This window comes from Octodon degus, unplaced genomic scaffold, assembly GCF_000260255.1.
Source record: "Octodon degus isolate 3935 unplaced genomic scaffold, OctDeg1.0 scaffold00012, whole genome shotgun sequence".
In the NCBI taxonomy this organism is placed as follows: domain Eukaryota; kingdom Metazoa; phylum Chordata; class Mammalia; order Rodentia; family Octodontidae; genus Octodon; species Octodon degus.
The window spans coordinates 14,329,703-14,353,530 of record NW_004524588.1 but is presented as its reverse complement, the minus strand read 5'-3'; the positions used below and the strand labels follow the sequence as shown (position 1 = coordinate 14,353,530).

General features: G+C 37.9%; 1 protein-coding gene across 1 annotated transcript in view; it reads left to right on the top strand.

Moving 5' to 3' along the window:
- Ddx10 (DEAD-box helicase 10) overlaps positions 1-20,102 on the top strand; it is a 315,103-nt gene extending 295,001 nt beyond the window's left edge. The window contains exon 17 of the mRNA XM_004626217.2: positions 19,332-20,102. Within this exon, the coding sequence (XP_004626274.1) occupies positions 19,332-19,509 (178 nt within the window). The 3' untranslated portion in view covers positions 19,510-20,102. The remainder of the gene's footprint in view (positions 1-19,331) is intronic.
- Positions 20,103-23,828: the final 3,726 nt, after the last annotated feature.

The window sequence follows — 23,828 nt, the reverse complement described above, 5'->3', positions numbered from 1 at the left end:
CTGGGTCTGGGGGTTCCCGGAATGTGGCAGAAATTCCAACTCAGCGGGTGGCGTGGGGGATTTGCTGCGGAGTGCTGGGGGGTGTCCCAAGGGGGTGGGAGAGGGTTTGGCCCACGCTGTCCCTGGGCCTGGACTGGTCCTGCTGGTGCAGGGTAGCAGGAAGCCCTCGCACACACTCACTGGACCTGGGCTCAGACTGGGTCTGGGGGTTCCTGGAACGTGGCCGGATTTTTTTATTGATAGTCATTTTTTTCTGGTGAGACAGAATCACTGCATTATTCTAACTTGCATTTTTCTCATGGCTCACTATGTTGAAGATTTTTCTTAAATTTATTGGCTATTTGTATTTTTTCTTCTGTTCATTTTATCCCCCCCCCATGATTGAATCTTTTATTTTGGGTAGAGTAATTGTTTTGAGTTCTTTATATGTTCTAGATAGATATTAGTCCTTTCGGAAGCAACTAGCACAGTTGTTTTCCCATCTTGTAGAGCCTCTCTTCATTCTGTTGGTCATTTCCTTTGCTCTATACGACTTTTCAGTTTGACATGATCCCAGTTGTTGTTCTTGGTGTTATTTGCTCTAGCATTGGAGCACGTGCATGCCTTCATGAGTTTTGCCTTTTTGATCTACCACCAGATTGTTTTTGTTTTAATATTTAGATCTCTGATCCATTTTGGTTTTAGTTTAGTACCTGGTGAGAGATATGGGTCTTGTTTAATCTTGTGCATGTGAATAGCCAGTTTTCCCTACACCATTTGTTAAAGGGAATATCTTTCTTCCAGAATAAGTTTTTGGCCATATTGTTAAAACTCACATAGCTGGATGTGCTTAGAGTTGTGTTTTCATCTTGTATTTTGTTCCACTGATCTACATATCTGTTTTTGTTACAGTATCATGCTGTTTTATCACTGTAGGTTTGTCTTATACCTTGAAGTTCAGAATTGTGATTCTCCTTGTTTCCTAGGAATGATTTTGCTATTTTTGTTCTCTTGTAGTGCCATATTCATTAGTTACTTTTCTTGTTGAGATAAAAGTTAAAGGAAGAAAGGTTTATTGTAGCTCACATTTTGCACAGATTTCAGTTCATAGTTGGTTAGCTCCAAGGCAGGTGGCATGGCAGAAGGGCATTGCTGAGCAGGCAAGCAGCAGGCAGCAAGTGACAAGTGACCTCAGCAGCCCTCTTTCTGTCCCATGTATAAGGTCCCCCACCCTAGGGCAGTAGCACTCATACCCAGGGAGGACCTTTCTAGTATCCACTCCTAGAGCTATGACAAACCAATCAGTGGACTGACTAATTTAGGAATTACATACTCTTGATCCCAGCACCTCACTCTCAATCTCACCATTACACCTTCTAAATCCAGCCACCTCAGAGTGCATGAGGTTTGGGGGAACAGGCACCTAGACAGAAACCATAACACATATGAATTTTAGGATTGTTTTCCTTAGTTCTGTGAGTAATGGTGTTGGTGTTTTGACTGAAATTGAGTTAAATCTGTATATATGTTTTAGAAATGTGGCCGTGTTTACTATATTGATTTAGAATAGCTTTACATTGTTTGATATCTTCTTCAATCTCTTGGCCAGGGAAATAGCTCAGTAGTACAGTGGCTAAATAGTTTGTATTGTAGAGGACTTTCACTTTATTGGTTAGGTTAGTTATCAAATGTTTAATTTTTCTTGATACTATGAAAGATATTATTTTATTAATTTCTTTCTCATTGAGTTTTTTTTTTTGTGTGTGTGTATTTGGTACAGGGTCTATAGGGCCTTACTATATAGGTAGGACTCACAGTGATTCTCCTGTTTTCAGCCTCCCAAGAGCTAAGGTTAGGGGTGGATGCCACCATATGCAGTCTCAATCGCTGTCTCAGCATGCCCCAGGGCACGAGGCCAGCAAGGCACACTGGGGATCGAACCCTGGCCACTGGCTCTGCCTAAGCAGGCACATTAGTCCACTGAGCTATCTGGGTGGCCCCTCAGTGAGTTTATTATTGGTGCACAGTAATGCTATTGGTCTGTCTGTCTGTCTGTCTGTCTGTCTGTCTGTACATACTTGGAATCCAACTCAGGACCTAATGCTTGCTAAGCAGAGAATAAACTGCTGAGCTATGTCCCTGGCCAACAATACTATGTATCTTTGTGTGTTGACTTTCTACCCTTCTATTTAGTTTTGTCTTCTAGGAGTCTTTTGGTAAAACTTTTTAGGTCTTCCATTTAGAGGATCATGTCATCTCCAAATAATTGTTGACATCTTCCTTTCCTATATATATCCTTTTAATTTTTTTCTATCACCTGATTCCTGTAATGGTTTGAAAACTTACTGAACAGAGGTATAATAGCTGACATCCTTGTCTTGTTCCTGGTTTTAGAAGGAAAGCCTTCAGGTTCCACCAATCAATATTTTGTTGGCTATTTATTTATAAGTGGCTTTTACCAGATTGAGAGAAGTCCTTTCTATACCTATTTTGTTCAGCATTTTTAACATGAATGAATGTTGAATTTTGTCAAAGGCCTTTTCTGTATCAATTCAGATGATCATGTGGCTTCTCTTTATGTGATGTGTTAGATGCATTGATTTGTGTACATTGAATCATCGTTGCAACTGTGGGATGAACTGTCCTTGGTCAGTGACATCTGATCTTTTTGATGATTTGCCATGTCCTACTTAGAAGTCTTTTGCTATCTGTAAACAAGTTTGCAATGCCATCCATGCTACCTTCTGATTTTTCACTTACTGCATTTTATCATAAATTAGTCTTTTCTTGTGTCAGCAATGCTGATATTCTGTCCTCATATTACTCCCTTCTACTGTCTGTATTTGCAATATAATTTTAATCTCCTGAATTTGTTTTGGAACTTTTTCATGGACTCTGGTTCTTTGCTAAAGTGGTCATTCACAGTTTGTATCATTTTGTTTAGATTAGCTAGATTTTTATTAGTTCCTTCAGTAAACTGTTTTATTGCCTTCATTATCTGCTTAGTCATATTTTCTCTTAGTCCATCAAGCACCTCACTGTTGTCTTTTCAATCTTTCTTTATCCTTTCAAATAATTTGGCCACATGGCTGCCTGACTTTTGCTTTCCTCCCCAGGAAGTTAGGAGGTTTTGGAGGCATTTTTTGCCTTGCTTTCTTGTGTCTTTGTTGCTTTGTGTTTTGTTTTGTTTTGTATTTAGGTTTGCAATCCCACATAGTGGGAAGACTTTGGTGCTACTCAGTGATATATTTAGTCTTCCTTTCGGTGATTCAGTCAGGGATAATAATTCCCTGCATTATCCTTGCAACCCAGTGACTGGTTTCTGGGTTACAGAGGACATTCTCATTTGTTTTTATTGGCTTAATTAGCAAATCATTTATTCGAAGTATAGCAATTAACAATGAGTGGCTTTCCTAGTCATGGCAGGTACCAATGATTATTTTGTTCTTCTTGTAATATATCATTTGTTCACCCCTTCCTGTACCTATAAGTCTATTGGCTAAATCTTCCTAAGAACAAGACAGGGAATAAAAAGAATCAGTTGCTCTAGTCAGAGCATAAATTACATAAAAGTTCTGTGAATCAAGAGATTATTGAATGCCTTGCCCCCATGTATCACTGCATGTAATTTTTGAATATTGATCTGTGTGCTGTATTTTCACAAACTTTGCCACCCAAAGTAGTTTTGAGAAGTGAAATCTGTGTTAGAACAAAGCTAGACTACTTAGCCTGGTAGAGAAGATGGTGGAGTTCAGAGTTTGAATCATTTCTTTTATATCATTTTTTCTTTTAATTTTTATAATTTTTGGACCTTATACAAGTTCTCTATCCCTTCCTCCCTCCTTCCCTCCCTCCCTCCCACCCTCCCTCCCTCGTTTTTGTTTTTGTTTTTTTCTTTTTCTTGAGGTACCAGGAATTAAACTTATGACCTTGTGCTTGCCAGGCAGGCACTTATACCACTGAACTATCTCCCCATCCCCTTGTACAAGTTTCTTAATCTTTGTGTCCCTGAATCTTTTTAAGACAGTCAAATAAAGATATAATTCTGGATAGTATGGTGGTGCACTCCTGTAATCCTAGTACTTGGGAGGCTGAGACAGGAAAATCACTGTAGTGTGAGGCCATTCTGGGCTACAAGGTGAGTTCAGGACCAGGGCTGAAGTGCATAATGAGACTCTGTCTCAAAAAGATGAAACAAAAGATAATTCTAAATTTACAAGATAAATGCAAAGCTGAAATGCAACTAAAAAGGAAGTCAGGTTTGATACATAATAGGATCTTTGATATATGGTAATCATTTTAATTACTAAAAGTAAAACTGGTAGGATATATTCTCTATGATAAATACTTTGCATTATATTCCTTATCAAAATCATTCATTAAGCCTTAGATGCACAAAATGTGAACCAAATCCTGTATTTACAACAGTCTGAAAAAGAATATCTAACTAAGCCAGGCATAGTGACACATGCCTGCAATCCCAGAATTCAGGAGGCTGAGGCTGGAAGGTAGCTGGGAGTTTCAGGCTGGCCTGGGCTACATAGTGTGTTCAAGAACAATTTGAACTACATAGCAAGATCCTGCCTCGAAAAAAAGGAAAAAGATTATATGTATGAAACCTCCAGCTCCCTGTGTTTAAATGAATAATACCGTGAAAATAATGTCAAGTAACGTAGTCTGCCAACACATAGATAGGCAGTCCTTATGAGTCCTTACAAGGAGACTGTTGAGTTATGACTAGCCTAACATATGAACAACTTGGGCTGTGACTGGATTTACTTTGAACTTCGGCCAGAGTCTTGTGTTATGACCCGAGTGCCAGCTACTTGTGCTTCCAGACCATCCCAGGTACAGATTTAACCCTTAAAGAGTTCTGGAAGGAACATCACAACATCCTTTCTTGTATGGAGTTAATTAAGAAATCCTGGGCCAGTGACTAAGGACACTGAGATCTGCCTGTATGCAAGAGAGAGACCTTAAAAAAAAATAAATAAATAAAAAATAAAAACACTTTGGGCCGGGGAGATGGCTTAGTAGAATAAGCGCTTGCCTGGCAAGCTCAAGGGCCTGAGTTCAATCCCTGGTTCCGAAAAGAGAGAGAGAGAGAGAGAGAGAGAGAGAGAGAGAGAGAGAGAGAGAGAGAGAGAGAGAGACAGACAGAGACAGACCTTAAAAGCTATGTAAGAGCCTGAACCTTCAATTGACAACTTGAGTCAGAGCCAGTCCTCAGGAATGAATTGAGCTCATAAGTCAAGGCTCCACTTATTTTGAAGTTGGGTTGTAGAGAATGCCCTTACCTGTTAGTCCTTTGGTGTTCCATTATGCAGGTGTTTAGTAAAGTGTTTCCATTCAGTGTGTTTATTTTGTGCCCCTCAGAGAGCAACAGAAAGAGACATCGGATTTCAGCCCTTAAAGCTTACATTGCAGGGAGGTAGGCACACCATAAAGAAAGTAGAAAAGAGCTGGTTATGAAGGCCTTGAAATCAATAACTGTAGTGAAGCGGAAATAGGGAGTACAGTTTTATGAAGTAGTTAAGAAAACTATTTGAGGAAAGATTTGAAAAATTATTAGAAGCTTTCTCATCAAGGAAAGACAGAATGATTGATCCTAGTATTCTCATTGGGAATTGCTTGGATAATTGTTAAAATTTAATTATGGAATAGCATAATCATGATATATTTGTGTATCTTCCTGCTGGAGTAGGTCCTTGGCTTTTCATTCCATCATCCTTTACCCTTGTGCCTGTCCTATGAGACTGGCTTTGTGGTGATGGCAATAAAAAGCAGCAGCTGTTCCAGTCCTCAGTGCTACCTCATTAGGAAGAGGTACACCAGTATGAGTCTCACGGGGACAGGGCAGAGAAGTAGAGATGCCCCAAAGATCTCAAAGAAATCCAGGAAGAGTTCAGGTTATGCACTGAAGTAACATAGTTCTGTGGGAATGAGAAGATGGAGTTTCATAGTCCTCACCACCCCACAGGTTCCTCTTTTACTGACATTTTGTGTTAGTGTGGTATAGTTTTCACAATTAATGAGCCAATGTTGATAAGTTAATAACTACAGTCTACAGTTTACATTAATGTTGACTCTTGTGTATGCTATGGCTTTGAACAGGTGTATGACCCATATCTACCTTTACAGTACATGCAAAATAGTTTGATGGCCCTTAACATCTCCAGTGCTCTACCTATTCTTATTTCCCTCCATACCCCTATATTGAGGAGAGACCAACATTTCTACTTTTGCTACAAGAGGAAAAATCTGATTTTTTTTACCTTGGAGTTGTAGGAATTTGTTGACTGTTGTACATGCTGTTAAAAAATTATTTATGATGCTTGTTAAAGAATGGTAAGTAAAGGCCACAGAGATAGCTCAGTGATCTTAAGTACCTGCATAGGCAAGCTCAAGGACCCACGTTTGATCACCAGCACCACGTGTCTTGCCAGCTCTGCCCTGGGCACGCAGAGCTGGCCACTGAGACACAGCATGGTGGCACATGCCTATAACCCCAGCACTGGGGAGGCTGAAAACAGGAGGATCACTACAGGTCTGAGCTGCATAGTGAGACCCTGTAGCAAATACAAAAAAAAAAAAAAAAAAGTAAAAAGAATGGTAAATCAGACTTTATTCAAAGGAGACTACTACAATGGAATTTTATAGTAGAAAAGAGAGGTGGGCCTCAACTCCTAATACAGCATGGGCAAGTGGAGATCGATCTTGCCAAGGAGCAGAGTGTGAGGGTTATGAATAGAAAATTACTAGGGGACAGATACAACAGTGGTATGGGAATCCTGGCTAAAAGGACTTGATAAGATTATTGCTAAACACAGGCCAAAGTGAAAAGATCAAAGGTGGAAGATGGGGAAATTTGTTTAGATACCAAGGGGAGATTTCTGATAAAGCAACTCAGTGGGATTCTTATTAAAACTGCACTAAGTGGCAGAACCACTGGACTAAAGTAGAAAGCAGTCAGAAAGAGGCTTCAAGATTGATCAGAAGAGACTGTCAGTACTTCACTGGGGAGTTACATATTGTTGCAAAGATCACAATTACTCATTTTTGAGTTGAAATGCCAAGGTAAAAAGAAAAAAAATGAAAATGAAAAACAACCAGAGGAGCTGAAAAAGAAATGCCAAGTTACATTCCCTTTATAATGTTGAAAATATTGCCTCATTTCTCATCCTGAGTCTGAAGATTATTATGAACTCTTTTTTACAGTATTATTTTCCTTTGCTATTAATGTATTAATTTTAATGTATGACTTGAATTTCTTGAAGTTAGTGAAACCACATTTGCAAGGAAAAGAAAAATGATAGATGTAGAAATCTGCTTATATACTCGGTTACAATGAATCAATGGTTTTGTAAATATGAGAATGTGGCTTTAGTTAGGGACAGTCTGTCTGGCCCTCTGTGACAGAGTACAGTGTCCAGTTACTTACCAGGAAGGAAGCTGGTGCACTCACCTCATGGGGAGTGCAGAGCTGATAAATATAATCTGGAGATAGAAGAGTGAAGAGAGGTTCATTACTTACAATGAACAAAAGTGCCCTAGAGGTCATTGTTTTGTTTGCATGGGTTTGTGTGCCATGCATTCTGGGGAGTCCACACACGTATACGTCATATTAGTTTCGATTACCTTATTCCCACCTTCAGTCCTACTCATGTCTCTACAAAGTCTGCCTTTTCGTAATCCTTGGGTTTGAACCTGGGGTCTTTGCGACTCCCCCATATTTGGGCAGAGCCTCACTAACTTGCTAGATTGCTTAGGCCGAACTCAGACTTCAGTTCTTCTGTCAGTCCTTTTTCTCCTACTCTCTTCCCTTTATTTAAGTCTTTAACTTATAGAACAGAAACCATTTAATATCTAGCTTTCATGTTTATTTTGTATAAAATTATGACCTCAAGTCCTACCCATTTTGCTGCAAATGTCATAATTTCATTGATCTGTATGGCTGAATAATATTGTATACACATGTCCCATTTTCTTTATCCATTTGTCTGTCGTTGCGAATGTCATACTGTAGTGATACATGCATAAACATATTTGTAGCAGTGCAACTCACACTAGCTAAGCTATAGAAATAGCCTGAAAATGATTCCCAAAGTAGTACCTCCCTAAGCAAAGAGGTCTTTTTGGAGAACGATATATACATGCATGTTGGAGATTCACCTTGTGTAGAAAGGTTGGCACATTCCTGAGAGTGCTTAGTTTGAGGCTGTATATCCAAGTAGCACCCCCTAAGGGTCAAATGTGGACTACCTGTGGACAGCAAATTCCCTCCTTTCCTGCCTTTCCCTTTCCCTTCTCTTTCCTCCTTCTCTTTGCTGAAATAACCCACAATCCACATATCCTGACCTCACAAATTTTACCTTTCCCCCATATTTCTATGAATCAAAAGGACCTAAGTGAGAAATCAAGTCATCAATAGAAACAAAACTTAAGTAGCACAATTACTCTGTATGCTTCTGGAGCGTGTAGAATTGCAAAGGATAATTGACATGTATCTAGCTTCCCCAAACTTCCAATTAAATTTAGATTTTAATTGCAAAGAGTAGTGCAGGATGATTACAGGAAAACCAGGATATAGTTATATTGGCAAAAAGAATAATTTCAAAAGCAGTTTCTCTATGTAAACATATGGATTTTTGCCAAAAATAGACTTCTTATTCTGTATTGGCTTTATAAGTCTTCATTGTCTATAAAAGATTTCTTCAACAGTGTTTTTAGTTGCTACATATTTTATTTCTAATTTTATAATTAGTGTAATTACTCCTTTATAGCTGTATTTGGGAGTTTCCAATTTTATGAAATTAAAAATAGCTTTCTTTTTAAATATCCTTGTTACTAAATCTTTATACATACTCCTAATTATTATTTCCTTGGGGAAAAATTACAGAAGAAAAACTGCTGGGCATGCTTACTTTAAAGTTATGGAAAGGTGCTCCAAATTGTCCTCCAAAGGACTGTGCTAATTTACATTCCCACCCAGGAATCTCCATTGAATTGAGATTCAAGAAGTCACATTAGTATCAGGAAGTAGGAATGCTAACTGCAAAATGGCTTGCAAACAACTCAAGCTATAAGAATCCAGAGGAAAGAGATCTTCTTTGATAGGCATGTGAGGTACCTGTTATGGAAGACGAGGACCTGGAGATGGGTCTCGAAAAGAAAGAGTACTAAGCTCGAAGGCGATAGTCCTGGTAGGGTACTAGTAGAATGCTGGCCCAAGAGAGCTGACGCCAAGCTTTCCCCCCCCCCCCGTATTTAGGGCAGGGTCTCAGAGTTGTAGTGATTCTCCTGATTTCAGCTTCCCAAGTGCTGGGATTACCGACGTGCACCATCACACCCAGTCTCAGTCACCATCTCAGCATGCCTCGTTGGCGGGGTTGGCCGCTGCCCTCTAAGCAGCCGCTTTAGTCTGCTCAGCTATCAGGTTGGCCCTCCTCCCTGTTCGTTGTCCTCCCTAGCTTAACACGGGTAGCATTCTTCTTGTGGAAGACTAGATAACTTACAAGTATCTGAAAAATTAAAATGTTGAAGTTATTTGTGGTGGGGAATATCTGTAAACCCAGAATCCTAGAGGCTTAGGCAGAATGATTATGAATTTGAAGCCACCCAGTGAAGCACTGTCTAAAAAACTGAAAATAGTTGAAATTAGGAAATCAGAAGTATTGAAAAGTCAGTTAAATTTCCAGGAAAATTTTGGGTTTGAGGTTTAGAAAATTTAGAAAAATAAAAAAAAAATTGAGTCCACTTAAAAATCAGTCCTTAATAAAGATTTTAAAACTGAATTCATTTCCAAGTGTTTTCTTTCTCCCTGAATTATTTGCAGTGAATAATTGGATCAGATGTTTGCTTTGAGTACTGTGACAAGCTTTTATAAAGCTGTTTTCACTAAAATTTCAAAAGCTTTGACTTTCTCTGTCATTGTCGGTTCAGATTATATATTAAATGATATTTTTCTTTGTACTTTTGTTGTATGATCAGTTCTCTTAATGGCATCAGACATTATTAATGAAGTCTTTTTAAGGTGTGGATTAGTGAAAAATTACTAGCTTTGAATTCTTCAGTTTTTGTGTTAATAGCAGAGGGACATTTTGCTTTGAGCTGAGTCTTTCCTTTGTAGATGTGCTTTATCTACCAATATGTTTGTCATATGTTCTTAGTGTTGAGTAATTCCATGTTTTTTTCTGACATTTTCTTTATACACTAGAAAAATATGGAAAGAATTTAGCATTTTATGTCCCACAAAGTACTGTTAAGAAGATAAAATGTGCCGTTCAGATTTTATTTACTGGGAAAGAAACTGCTCAAAAGGAAAGAACAACTGGGATGCGGGAAAGGTGAACAGAAAGAAAGAAGGAAGGGAAAAAAGACACATTACACACACACACACACACACACACACACACACGTATGTATTAACTACAGTTATATATCTTAACTAAGATAATTGTACTTTCTGTTGATTTATTGAAAGGAATAGTTAATGTCTAATTATTTGATCAATTTTGCATGCCTATGTCTGGTCATCTGAACAACTTCTTTGAAGATAACAATATATAATGCAGCAGCCTTTGCTAATTTCCTATCTTGAGCTCCGACCAATAAGCTTTTAGCCTAGACTGAATAAAACAGAAAGGGAGAGCTCATTGCTGGCTGCTTTCTGCCTGCTGTGGACTGTTTCTCCTCCACTCTGGCCTTCTCCCATGCCTTGGAGCCAGATGACTATGGAATGAACTAAACTTTGAAATAAAATAAACCTTTATTCCTTTAACTTAGTGTCAGATATTTTGAGTCAGCAATGAGAAAAGTAACTAAGACACTGCCTTATCTTACAGGGTACTAATTGTCAGTTAGACTGTGGGTCACCTCACATCTTCAGATCTATAGACTAAGCTTATTTTAGGAAGAAAACCCAGGGTTGTTACCCTGTTTTGAACTTGAACTGCACTTTCATTCTTTGAGTAAGCCAATTATCTTCAGAATATTTCACTGACTGGTAAACTGTACTAATAATATGCTGCCATACAGCACCTAGTAGAACAACTCCTTCCTTTTCTTCCTTCCCAACACTACCTCCTCTCCTCCTTTCTCTCCTCTTCTCCCTCTTCTTTCTCTCCTTCTACTTGTCCTTGGAATTGAACTCAGGACCTTCACAGTGAACTGTATCCTCATCTCTTTTTTATTTTAAGGCAGGATCTTGCCAAGCTGCTTGTCACACACACACCCCCATTCCCCATCTTGCAGAAGATAAGATCCAAGAAATTAGAATTCACTCCATCTGCATTAGTGTGTTAAGGAACTGATCAGGAAATCCTACTCCTTAGATCTAGTGAGTTTCTGGTGAATAGCAACAAGTGGGGGTCAGAACCACTCTGCCTAACTCTCAGCAGGTTATGAGTAGAATGGAGGCTTCTAGTGCCATGCCATTTGAAAGAGATGTTTTTTGGAAAGACCAGATCATGATGGTTTCTGCTTACTTTTTTCTAAGTTCATTATTTTAATCCCCATTTAGATGAATTACCTACAGAATACCTATCCTATTGTTAGATTACTAATTATGGTGATTATCACTTATTTGCTGTAAAGTAGTAAAGTGGAATCAAATGCTTTTTGTATAACTTCAGCTGATCCTCAAAGCAGCAAAACTACTAATTGTGAAAATATTTGGGCTACATTAGTTTCCCATCTTTCTTTCACTGTCTGATCCACTTATTTTCTGCAGGGATTATAATGCATATGAGCACATTAACAAGGGTTCATTAGTAGAGCCCATGGAGTAGGCTTTCTTGGATGATCTGCTCTGGGATACAGTCGACATACAGGCAGCAAGAAATGAGCATTCTCGTGTACCAAATAAACCATGGCACAATAGCCAATAGGCTTTGTTCAAGACTAGTCATATTCATAAGTAGAGTAGAACTCAGTGTGGTTTTTTTTTAAGATTCCTTTTCACAAAGATTATTTTATATGGTGTGAAGAGAAACCAGGGTATTACTAAGATTGTTTTAATGTTTTGCTGGTTGAATTGTCACCAGAGGGAACTCTATCATGCTCATCTCTCCAAATATTCTTTTATTTGTTGTATTGTTTTGTGTTTGTTTGTTTTTTGAGACTGGGTCTTGCTATGCAGTTCAGGCTGGCCTTGAACTATGTAGCCCAGTCTGCCACCCCCTGAACACCGGGATTACGGGTGTGTGCCACCACACTGGGCTGGGTGTTCTTTTAAAATGCATTAATTTATGGCTTTAAGTAACCACATCCTGCATCTAGTTTGTCTTTCCTCAGCTATTGAAAGAGAATGGCTGAGCCAAAGCAGTGGACACTTCAGGGAAGTAAATGGAGGAATTAGCTACAGTTTACTTCATGTTGGTCATAAGTGGAGATGCTGGTAAGGTACATTGACTTTGATATCCAGGCTATGTTGGCAGAGTAACAGGATCCAACAGAAGTTGATCAGCTTATTCTCTTTTAATACATCATATGCTTAGAATAAAATGTAATATTTTTGTGATGCTTTTGCTGATTATTACATAATCAATGCAAGAATTTGCTTGAAAGGGAGTAGGTGATAGGGAGAAAAGTAAACTACATGTATTTCACTTAATTCTCACAGTAATTCTAAGTAAATTATATAATCCCCATATGCAGAAATAAAATCAAGTCTCAGAAATGTTTGTTGGATATCTGACTATGTTGATGCCAAACTAATGCTGTTTCCAGAGCTAATTCTTTTGGTTGCCATCATCCAGATGTTGACTGAAGCAACTCAGGCTGAGGATAGAACTGAGTAGTAGAGTGCTTTCGTAGCATGCAGAGGTTCCCCAGCAGCTGCAGGGTGGCCACTGGACTGCTACGGTATGAGGTGTTTTTTTTTTTTTTAACTTTTAATTTTGTTTTAATCTTGAACCTAAGAATTGGATTATGTTTTCTTTTTAAATAATATACAAAAATATTATGTATACTAATGAGATACCAAGCAATGTTTGATACATATATAAACTATAAGATTTAAACCAAGTTAAGCATATGTATCTACTCAAACATTTACCGTTTCTTTGTGGTGAAAATGTTCAATATTCTTTGGTCGAAGCTTTTGAAATGTATAATTCATCATTGTTACCTGTAGTCTGCCCTCTGTGTAATGGTGCCTACAGCTTCTTGCTCAAACTGTAACTTACTGCCCATTGATCCATTGTTCACCACCCCTCTGCTCCCCACTGTTCCTGGTTTCTATTCTCAACTTCTCTAAGATCAATTTTCTTAGATTTCACGTATAAGTGGTATTGCGTGGTACTTGTCTTTGTGACTGATTTATTTCGCTTCCCATAATGATCTCTGGCTCTGTTCACGTTGAAAATGACGAGATTTTATTCTTTGTATGACTGAATAGTATTCTGCTGTGTGTATGTATACTATGTTTCATTTATCAGTCGATTAACTCTTAGGTTGTTTCCTTTTCTTGACCATTAGGAATAATGCTACAGTGAAAATTAGCAAGCGGATTCTCTTTAGCGTACCAATTTCATTTTCTTTGAATCTATATCTATGAGTGGGATTGCTGAATCACATGTGGCTTAATTTTTAATATTTCGAGGAACCTACATACTGTTTTCCTTCTTAGTGCTGCATTACATTCTCATCAACAGCATGCAAGGGTTACTTTTTCTCCTCACCACCAATTGTTATCTTTAGCCTTTCTGATAACCGTTGTTCTTACTGGAATGAGGAGATATATCATTGTGGTCTTGATTTTTATTCATTTCCATGATAATCATTGATGCTGAATGTTTTTCATGTGTCTGTTGAGTAGTCATTTGTCTTCTGGCAAGAAATGCCTATTTAGGTCTGTTGCCCTTTTTTGAGGGGGATCAGTAGTGGGGATTGAATGCAGTCACTTCACACTGAGGTACATACCTACCCTAGCTGTTAGTTTATTTTGAGACAAGGTCCCTCTGAGTCACTAAGCTGCCCAGGCTGGGCTTGAACCCATTACCTTCTTTCCTTGGTCTATTAGAGTGCTGGAATGATGGGTACACTGCAACACCTTGCTTATTTTAACAAGTTTCTTTGTTATTTGCTCTTGTATGTTTTGATTCTTTACACATTCCGGCTATCAGCCTCTTGTCAAATAGATACATTACAAATATCTTTCTCATTCAGTAGATTGACTGTACTCTGTTCAATTTGCTGTGCAGTAATGGTATAGTTTAATTTCATTTTTCTATTTTACTTTTGTTTCTTTTGCTTTTGGGATCTTGTCCAATAAATTGGTGCCTTTGCAATATCCCAGAACATTTGCCCAGTGTATTCTTTTAGTAATTTCATAGTTTGAAGTCTTACATTTCAGTTTTTAACTCATTTTAAGTTGTTTTCTGTAACTGGCAAGAGGTGGGTTTCTAGGTTCTTGTTTGAGTCTGCACATAGAATTTTCCCAGCACCTTCACTGAAGACTTTCCTTAGTGTATGTTCTTAGCACTCTGTAGAAAGTCAGTTGCTGTAGATGTGTGAGTTACTTTTATTCTCTGTTCATTCGTCAGTGTTCATTTTTGTGCCAAAATATCACGTAGTTTTGATTATTACAACTTTGTGAAGTCAGGTAGTCAGGCTAATGTCTCCTTTTTTGTTCTCTTTATTTTTATATGGGTTGCCTTGAATCTGTAAGTTGCTTTGGGTAGAATGGATATTTTAATAATACCAATTTTTTCTATCTATGAGCATTGATGTCATTCAGTTTTTTGATGTTGTCATCATTGTTGTCGTCATCTTCTTCTTCCTCCTCCTCCTCTTTTTCTTCTCTTCTTCCTTCTCCTCCTCCTCCTCCTCCTCATTCCTCCTTCCTCCTCATTCTTCTTCCTCCTTCCTCTTTCTTTCTTCTTTCTTCTTCTTCTACTCTAGGGACCAAACTCGGGACCTTGTGCTTCCCAGGCAGGCACTTATGCTGCCGAGCTGTATCCCTAGCCATCCTCTTCAATTTATCATTGTTTTATGATCTTTATTATAGATCTTTCGTCTTTTTGGTTAAGTTCATATATAGCATGCTAAATACTATATAATATATGTATAATGTGTTACATATTATAATATTACAGTGGTACCTCAGTACATAAACTTAATTCTATACATAATTCTAGTCACAGACTGAATTGGATGAAAATTGAATTAAATTTCCTCATAAGGTTTACACTGAACCTGACTGTTGCATTTGGTTTGGTTCTTGTCTAATTAAGTTGGCAACCCAAATTGCAGAAAGAATTAAGTTCATGAACTCAGGTATCTTTGTATATAAATATTATTTAATACCTATATTAAATTAGGTTGCTTTCTTGATTTCTATTTCAGGTAATTACTATTGGAGTATAATAATAGTGCTAATTATTTTGTTGATTTTTGTGTCCTGCAACTTTGCTGAATTTGTAGTATTCTAATTTTTTAATAGAAATTTTGATATTTATATATAAGATCTGGTTATCTCCACAGTAGTGTCAAAAGTTAGCTTTTCTAATTTGAATGACCTTTATCCTTTGTCCTGCCTAATTGCTCTGGCCAGAACTTCCAGCACTATGATAAATAAAAATGGTGAGAGTCAGCATGCATGTTTTTTTTCCAAGTCTTTAAAAAAAAAAAAAAAAAAAGTCATTCAGTATCATGTTAACTGTTGGTGTATTATAAATGACCTTTTATTGAGTTGAACTATATTTTTTGTGTGCTTAATTTGTTCAACATATTTATCATGGAAAGATGTTAAATTTTGGCCAAGTTCCTTTCTGTATCAGTTTAGATGATCCTATGTGTTTTATTTTTCATTCTTTTACTCTGGTATACCATGTTTATTGATTTACATATACTGTATCAAACAGTCATGGTTTCCCTGGATTAATTCCACTTGATCATAGTGAATAATGTTTTTAATGTGCTGGTAGAATTGGTTTCCTAGTGTTTTATTCAGAAGGATTTTTGTGTCTGTGCTCATTAAGGATATTGGCCTACAACTTTTTTGTATGTGCATGTGTCATTGATTTGGACATCATAGTAATGCGGACTTTGAAGAATGTTAAGAAGAATTCCTTTCTCTTTCGGTCTTTAGAATAATGTAAGTAGAGTTGATATTAGTTGTTCTTTCATTGTTTAGAATTTAGCAAGAGAACCATTTGTTCCTGGGCTTTTCTTCAGTGGTACGCTTTTTATTATTGATTCAGTCTTATGACCTGTAGTTGATCTGATTTTTCTTCTTTATGATTTAATCCTGGTAGGCTGTGTGTGTGTCTAAGATTTTTATCCGTTTCATCTAGATTATCAGGTTGTTTGGAATATAGTTAGAGTGGTTTCTAATGATCTTTTTGTACCTTTCCATGTCAGATATAATGTTTCCCTTTTAATTTCTGATGTTTTTATGTTTCCTTTTCTCTTATTAGTATAGCTAAGGGTTTGTTTATCAAAGAGCTGGCTCAATGTTTGTTTCATTGATGGTTTGTAATTTTTTTCTCCATTATATTTGTTTCTACTCTGATCTTTATCATTTCTTTCAGCTAACTTTGGATGTAGCTTGTTCTTGTTTTTCTAGTTCCTTAAGTTATAGTGATAGCTTTATTTTTTTTAATCAGTGATCTGTTTTTTCTAATGTGGGCATTGATTGCTATACATCCTTCTCAGTACTACTTAGGTTTATCCCATAGGTTTTGGGGTGTTGTGTCTCCATTTTATTTTAAGAAATTTTTAATCTTAATTTCTTCTTTGAGCTATTGGTTATTCAAAGTAAGTTGTTTAATTTCTATGTATTTATGTAGTTCACAAAGCATTTGTTGTTGTTACTGATATCTAGTTTTGTTGCATTTGATCAGAAAGATATTTGATGTGATTTCAGTTTTTGAAATGTGTTGCCAGGGAGATAGCTCAGTGGCATAAGTGCCTGCCTAGCAAGTACAAGGTCCTGAGGTTGATCCCCAATACAAAAAAAAGGCCAAGACTTGCTTGGTAGTCTATTATATTTAGTCTAGAAAGTATTCCATATGCTGCTGAGAAAATGTGTATTTGATAGCAGTTGATGGAATATTTAGTATATGTCTGTTAGGTCCATTTGGTCTGGAGGATGATTCAACTGCTCTTCACTGATTTTCTATGGGGATGATCTGTCTATTGCCGAATGTGGGGTGTTAAGATTCCCCAGCTATGATTGCATTAGAATCTGCCTCTCCCATTAGGTCTCTTAATACATGCTTCACATATTTGGGCTGATATTGAATCCATATATATTTAGAATTATTTCCTCATGCTGAAATTGCATCTATATCATTATAAAATGACTTTTTTTCAGTCATTTTAACTGATTTTAACTTTAGTCTTATTACCTGGTATTAGCTTGGTGATTAATATGGTATGTTAATCAGCTTCTTATGACTGTCACAAAGTACCTAAACCCAAGAATTTAAGTAAGGAGAGGTTTATTTGGGCTCATGTTTTGGAAGTTTCCATCCATGGCTGGCAGGCTCAAACACAGAAACAACATGGTGGGAGGGCTGGGAAGAGGAAAGCGGCTCAAGTCGTGGTGTGAGGAAGCAGAGAGAAGTGAGGAGTTGGGGAGGGACATATGCTTTTCTATATACTTAACCCCCAGTTAACAAACTCCAACCATCCTATACCATGTTACAGCACATTTAGCTCCAGACTTACCCACGTATTAATTCTCTGATGCGTAGCACTCTCTAGGATCCAGTCACCTTCTATAAGCCTCATCTCTGAGCATGAGAGTCTCTGGGGGCCGTTCCAGGTCTGAATCACACTGTATGAGTAATCCTGCTTTCTTCTTCCATTTTCTTGAAATACTTTATCTCTTCACTTTGTCTATAGCCTTCGAGAGAAAAGTGAGTTTCTGATAAGCAACATACAGTTAGATCTTATTTTATTCCATTTAGGCATTGCCTTTTAATTGGAGAATTAAATATATTTATACAAATCAGCTTTTCTATCACTGCAACCCAGTACCCAACACCCACAACTCAGAGGAGGATAAGTGTAAGTTGGCTTATGATTTCAGTGGATTCAGCCCATGTCCTGCTGGCTCCAAGGCAGATCCAACAGGTTGGAGTTGTGTGGTAGAACAAAGACAGTTGGATCAAGCCAGCCAGGAAGGAGAGCAGCCAAATAGTGTCAGAAAGAAAGATGTCAAGGACCATACTTAGTACTAAGGTCACACCTGCATGAGCCAACCAGACACCCAGAGGTATGTCTCACTGACCTGTTAGGTAGCTCCTGAGCCAAGCAAGTTTACTATGAAATTTAACCAGCTCAGCAATTATTGATAGCAAGATATTAGTACAGCTATTGTATAACTCGTTTTTTGGTTTTGTGTACTTTCTTTATCCTCAATTACTCTAGTAGTTTTTTTTTTTATTATTCCTTGCTTATTACTTTGAATATGTCTCATAGATTTTAGCTTTGTGGTTAGCATTAAGCTTACAAGAACATGGTTTGATTACAAGTTGTTTTTGAAGTATACCAACTGATTTTCTTAGCTCTTGTTCTGGTAGTTTTATATGTATTCATAGAAGCTGCTACCTTTCTATGTCTATAGAGCGAGATTGCTGAAGTATCTTAGTTGTCATCTTGCTACAGACCCTCTATTTTGGTCATCTTGAACATGATGTTACTGCAGAGTGCTTGAAGATACTGGTTTTTGTACTTTTTTTTTTAATGTATCAAGTGATTTCCTTTGCTTTCAGAAATTAGCTTTATTTTTATGATTCATATGTCTTACTTATGTGCAAAATGCTGCAGTAATATTCACTTTCTTAAAACTATGTGTCCTAGATACAGATTTGAAATGAAAGAAACTTAATGCCTTAAGTAATCTGAAATATTATGTTATATTTTACTCATATTCTCCTTCTGACAACTTAATGCAATGAATATTAGAATCAGTACCTGCCATTCTTACCTGTCATCCCCACAGACTGCTACATAAAGGGTAACTTAAGTTTAGGTAGAGGTAGTTTGATAGGACAGGCATAGACTGAAGCCAGACATACCTAAGGGGCCTTTCAGTATCTTTGTTTTCTTTTAGTATCTTTAAATTGTAGCCAGCATACCTAGAATTGTGTAATGTTTGGGCAATATGGTGTATATAGAGTGCTCTATGTTTCCCTGATTGTGGCAGTCCCTCTCCTCATCTGCTGATGAGAAGGTGGCTACATATGACTGAGATGTCTTGGTGTTGTGGTTTCTTTCCTTCTTGAATAATAGCACTTTACCAGCTATCTGTTCCTGGCAGTTTTGTCCATTTTAGATGTTTGATTTCATACCACTGTTTATTTATTTATCAAATAAATCATTGGATTTCTTCCCACTAGTGATGCCAAGAAGAAACAGGGGATAAAGAAAAGAAACAACAGCGAAGTAGAAGCTGTGGGACCAGCAAGTCACCATAGAAAGAAGGCGAAGTGGGAGACACTGGAGCCCTTGGATACAGGCCTGTCTTTAGCAGAGGATGAAGAACTGGTGTTACATCTGCTCAGAAGTCAAAGCTAAAAACTTCCTGCTGCTCTCTGCTCCTTGACACCTTTGGATGTCATCATGTGGGCAAGAAGTTAAAAAACAAACAGCTGATGTTGACGTACTGAAGTCCCATGAATTCCATTTCCAGAGGACGTGCATATTCTCCAGACAGAAGCAGTTGCGTCTCAGTGTCCTTTCAAGGCCATACTTTGCACCATCCTGGAGGACACTCAGAGTCAGGATGGGTGACGCAGTTTCCTGATCCCATTCTGTAATGTGTGCTCTGTTAGATTTTTTATCTATGGTTTTCTGCTGCTTATAACTGTGGAAATGCTTCTCTTGTTTGTGGTCCGCAGGATTGAGCCTAGGGCCTTGCATATTCTAGGCAAGCGCTGTATCATAGAACTACATCTTTAGCCTCTGCTCCTTTTGTTTTACAGGTGAGATCTGAAGTCTTTGTTTTGTTATTGGTAATTCCTCTTGCTTGCTACACAAAAGTTTTGATGTTACCCTTAAAATGGATCATAATTTTGATGTACATTTTATATCTCTAAAGAGATCAGCCCTAAGAAAGACTAAGGTATTTTTTCCATTGAAATGATCAATAATAAATGTATTTCCCATAGAATAAAATAGTAATGTGTTCATTGTGTTCCGTAATATAAAAGCACCCTCATGGGTAGGTTCCTGAGATTAAAATATACTGCCAATTCTTGATACAGTGATTTTATTTTTTATATTGTTAATTTAGCCTGCTCAAACATGGTATCATTTCACTGATACTGCAAATATGCTAGCAGTCATTTCTAAAATCTGTAAATGTTCTTAGATGAAGGATTTTGTGGCTAAAACTTGAATTTGTGTGCACATGGAGGCCTGCAGCTCTCCCTTCAGTCCCCACCCAAAGCCAGTTCCTGATAATGAGAGCAGATTTGTTGCAGATGATTGAAAGATTCTTCAGAGGGAAAGAATATAGTGAGAAAATCTGGACCTTTGTATGAAATTATGGCTTTAAACCTAGATTTCTCATTCTGTCACATCTCAGTTCCTCACCTCCTTCTCTATCCCGTGCACGCACAAAATAATTTTCAGTAACAGGGATAACCTCAGTTGTGAATCTTAGGAAGTGTTGATGTCACTAGACTTGGATGTCTCAGGCACTTTCAATACAGCCTATTTGTCTCCTCCTTTGTATTCAGTGTCCTCATGAGTGGCACTAGCATCTTCCACCATCAAAGAGAGAAACGTGATGCCTGTTTAACATCTTCTTTTTCTCAATCTCTTCTTTACTGGCTCTATTGGTTCCTCCTCTTTAATGAGTCTCTTTATTGATTTCATCGATCCTGCCTTCAGTGCTCACACTCATCAGGGATTACCTGCCAACTACAGAATCTCTTAACTGGTACTGTGTTTTGATATCACATTCTCCAATGCAACCTCCCCAAGAATTCTCTTTCTAGCCAGTGAATCTGAACATGTTATTCCCTGGCTATCCTTCTGTTAACAGTGCTTTTTATGTGATATTAGGCATTTGTTTATAAGACTCATGCTCTGGTTACATGGCAAACTTCTTCAGAGTACAAGAGCAGGTTTTATCCATCTTATCTATCCCAGAGCTGCATGTGGCAGCTGCCTTGTAATTGGCCTAGTGAATTAATGAGTGCAGTAGTGAGCTGAGATTACTGCACATCATTCTGTCAGTTTGGTTAGAAAGAAATGGAGTGGTGGGCATAAAAGCGAGGTGCAGTGACTATTATGGGAGAGAAGGCTTGGTGCATAACAACAAAGTTTTGGAAGATTTTGAAATTGAGGATTTTGATACTGAATCTCTTGGCCTTGAATATTTTTAAAGATCATTAAGTTGCAAGAATATGTAAATTGCAGGTTCATCATGAATTTCCTCTGTACAGTTCTAGATTGTGTTTCTTGACATAAGTAAGGGCTTGTAGTTTACTCCCTATTTGCAAACACTGAATAAATATATTGCAAGGGCTTTGGCTTCTAAACTAGTTTGAGCTGTAGTCTGTCCCTGGAATGGAACAGATCCTGACTAAAATTTTTGTGATAGATTATTTTAATTTTGCTGCTTAAAAAATGCTAGTTAAGTCATCAGAATAATGCTAATAGAAAACTCAGGTAATAAGTATATGTTTAAATGGACTGAATCAGCAGCTATTCCTGCTACTCATACTTTTGCCCTGTATAGGGGTAGGATAGTACCAGATTCTGTCACCACAGACATCAGCTAGGCCAAATCTGGCCAGCCATTGTAGCCCCCGCTGGAGACAGGTTGACACAGAAGTGAATACAGTACAGGATACGGAACAGTTAGACTCCTTCCTTACTGGTGATGCTTAGAAGATGAGAGAGAAAAATTCCTTACCCACGGGAAGGTACCCGCACTGGGAGGTGTAAAGCTGGGGCTTTTGCAGCCATTTCCCCAGCCAAATAGGGGTCACTTCTGAGAGTTGGGGAAGATGATGAGTGCGTGCAGTCAGAGCAGAGAGAAGAGGTAGCCCTGGTGACGCTGTTGGAATCTCCGGGCTACAGCTTCATTCTTTGCGTTTCCTAGTTAAAGGAAACCTCCTGATCCTTCACAAACTAGTTGTATAGTTTTCTGTGCCTGGAAGGTGTGGATCCTAATGTATGCATTATAAGGAGGGTTAGTTTGCTGATTTTGAAAACTAACCTCAGAATAGTTCTGATAAATTCATGTAACCGTGCATATAGTCACTCCAGCCCTGCCATCAATGGGAAGCTTAGTCTATTTTGGGTTTTTGACACAGGGTCTTTTTATGTCGTTCAGGCTGGCCTTGAACTTATTACAGCCCAGGCTAGTCTTGCATTCACAGTGACCCTCCTGCCTCAGCCTCCTGAGTGCTGGGATTACAGGTATGTGTTATCACACCTGGCTGGGAAGCATATTCTTATTATATTACCCTCAAAATAAGACTGAGTCTTGTTTTAATTTTTGCTCCACAAGGTACAATAGGGCTTATTTTCAAAGAGTGTCGTATTTTTCATGTACAACAATCTGTATTCATGTACAGAAATCTGTATTTATTAAAATACATACGTCATTGCTTTCTGAAACTTCATCATAACTTTCCAAATCCCAAATTCCAGCCTCAGTTTCCTGCAACTCGTTTCCTATAGGTCATTGGCCCTAGTCTCTTATGTGCAGCAGTAGAGCTGTCCCTAAAGGAGCACTTTTTGACCATGTAAGCTGCTTGTAGTGAAACCTACAGACAACTTGTTGTCAGCGATTTTATTGCATGAATTCTTCACTCTAATTCTTACAGGTTAGGCTTCACAGAATTTTCATTAAACCAAGTGTTAATTGAAGACTTAGGGGACAAGAGTGGCAACAAAAGTGATGACAGTTAAGACTGATGGTTCACACAAAAGTGAGAAAAATTGTAGGCACCAAAATTCAGAAAATTTGTATTGCATGAGTTCATTAAGGGCATCCATTTCAACATACAACATATTGAACCATGATTCCAATCAGAAGTACCATGTTATTTATGTGTTGTGTTTGTACTCTGATCATTTAGCAATAAGTCTCAAGTTCATCTGTTTACATAGGCATTTATTTCTCATCCAAAGGTGCCCACTTGGTATTTATAAGTACTTTATTATAATTATCATTAATTGTAAATATTAATTTTGATAATATTTAATTATGCATTGATATTATTGTTTTATAATTCAGTGTGTCCATTGTGTGTTGCAGCAGGCATACTAAATGATTTTGTCTGGCTGGCTGATAATCATAATTGGGGTTTGTTTTGTAGGTAGGATGTGTATATTGAGTGTCCTTGGCTTATTTTCCAGTTATGGAAACATAGTAACTCCACTGGCACTGATTTGGCCATATAATTTAATTTTAGTTCATGGAATTTGATAAAAGTCAATGTGTCCTGGTTATAAACCAAGGCAGTCTGCCTGTCTCCATGAGCATGTTCCGGAGAGAAGACACCCTGCAGGCTGGGACCCCAGTGAGAAGACACGTGAGCGTGATAGTCACCACTGTCACCTATCAACCTGTAGAACAAGAAATTCACTGAGGCTTAGGGTCTTATCACAGTAACACCTGACTACCATGTAAGGTAAGAGAAGCGTACAGTGTAGCCTCATGTAAGTAGTCATTGGTTTGAACAACTGTTCTATGTGCCAGACCTTACACTTGCAAGAAATACAAATGGTTCCTTTCCCTGCTACCATATAGTGGGACAAGGTCATAAGCAAAATCCTAATTTCAGTGTACCATGAAAAGACCAGGCAGAAAGAAGATATTGCTAGAGTGTGAGAAAAGGAGGAAATCAGTAGCTGGGATGCAGGATGATCTA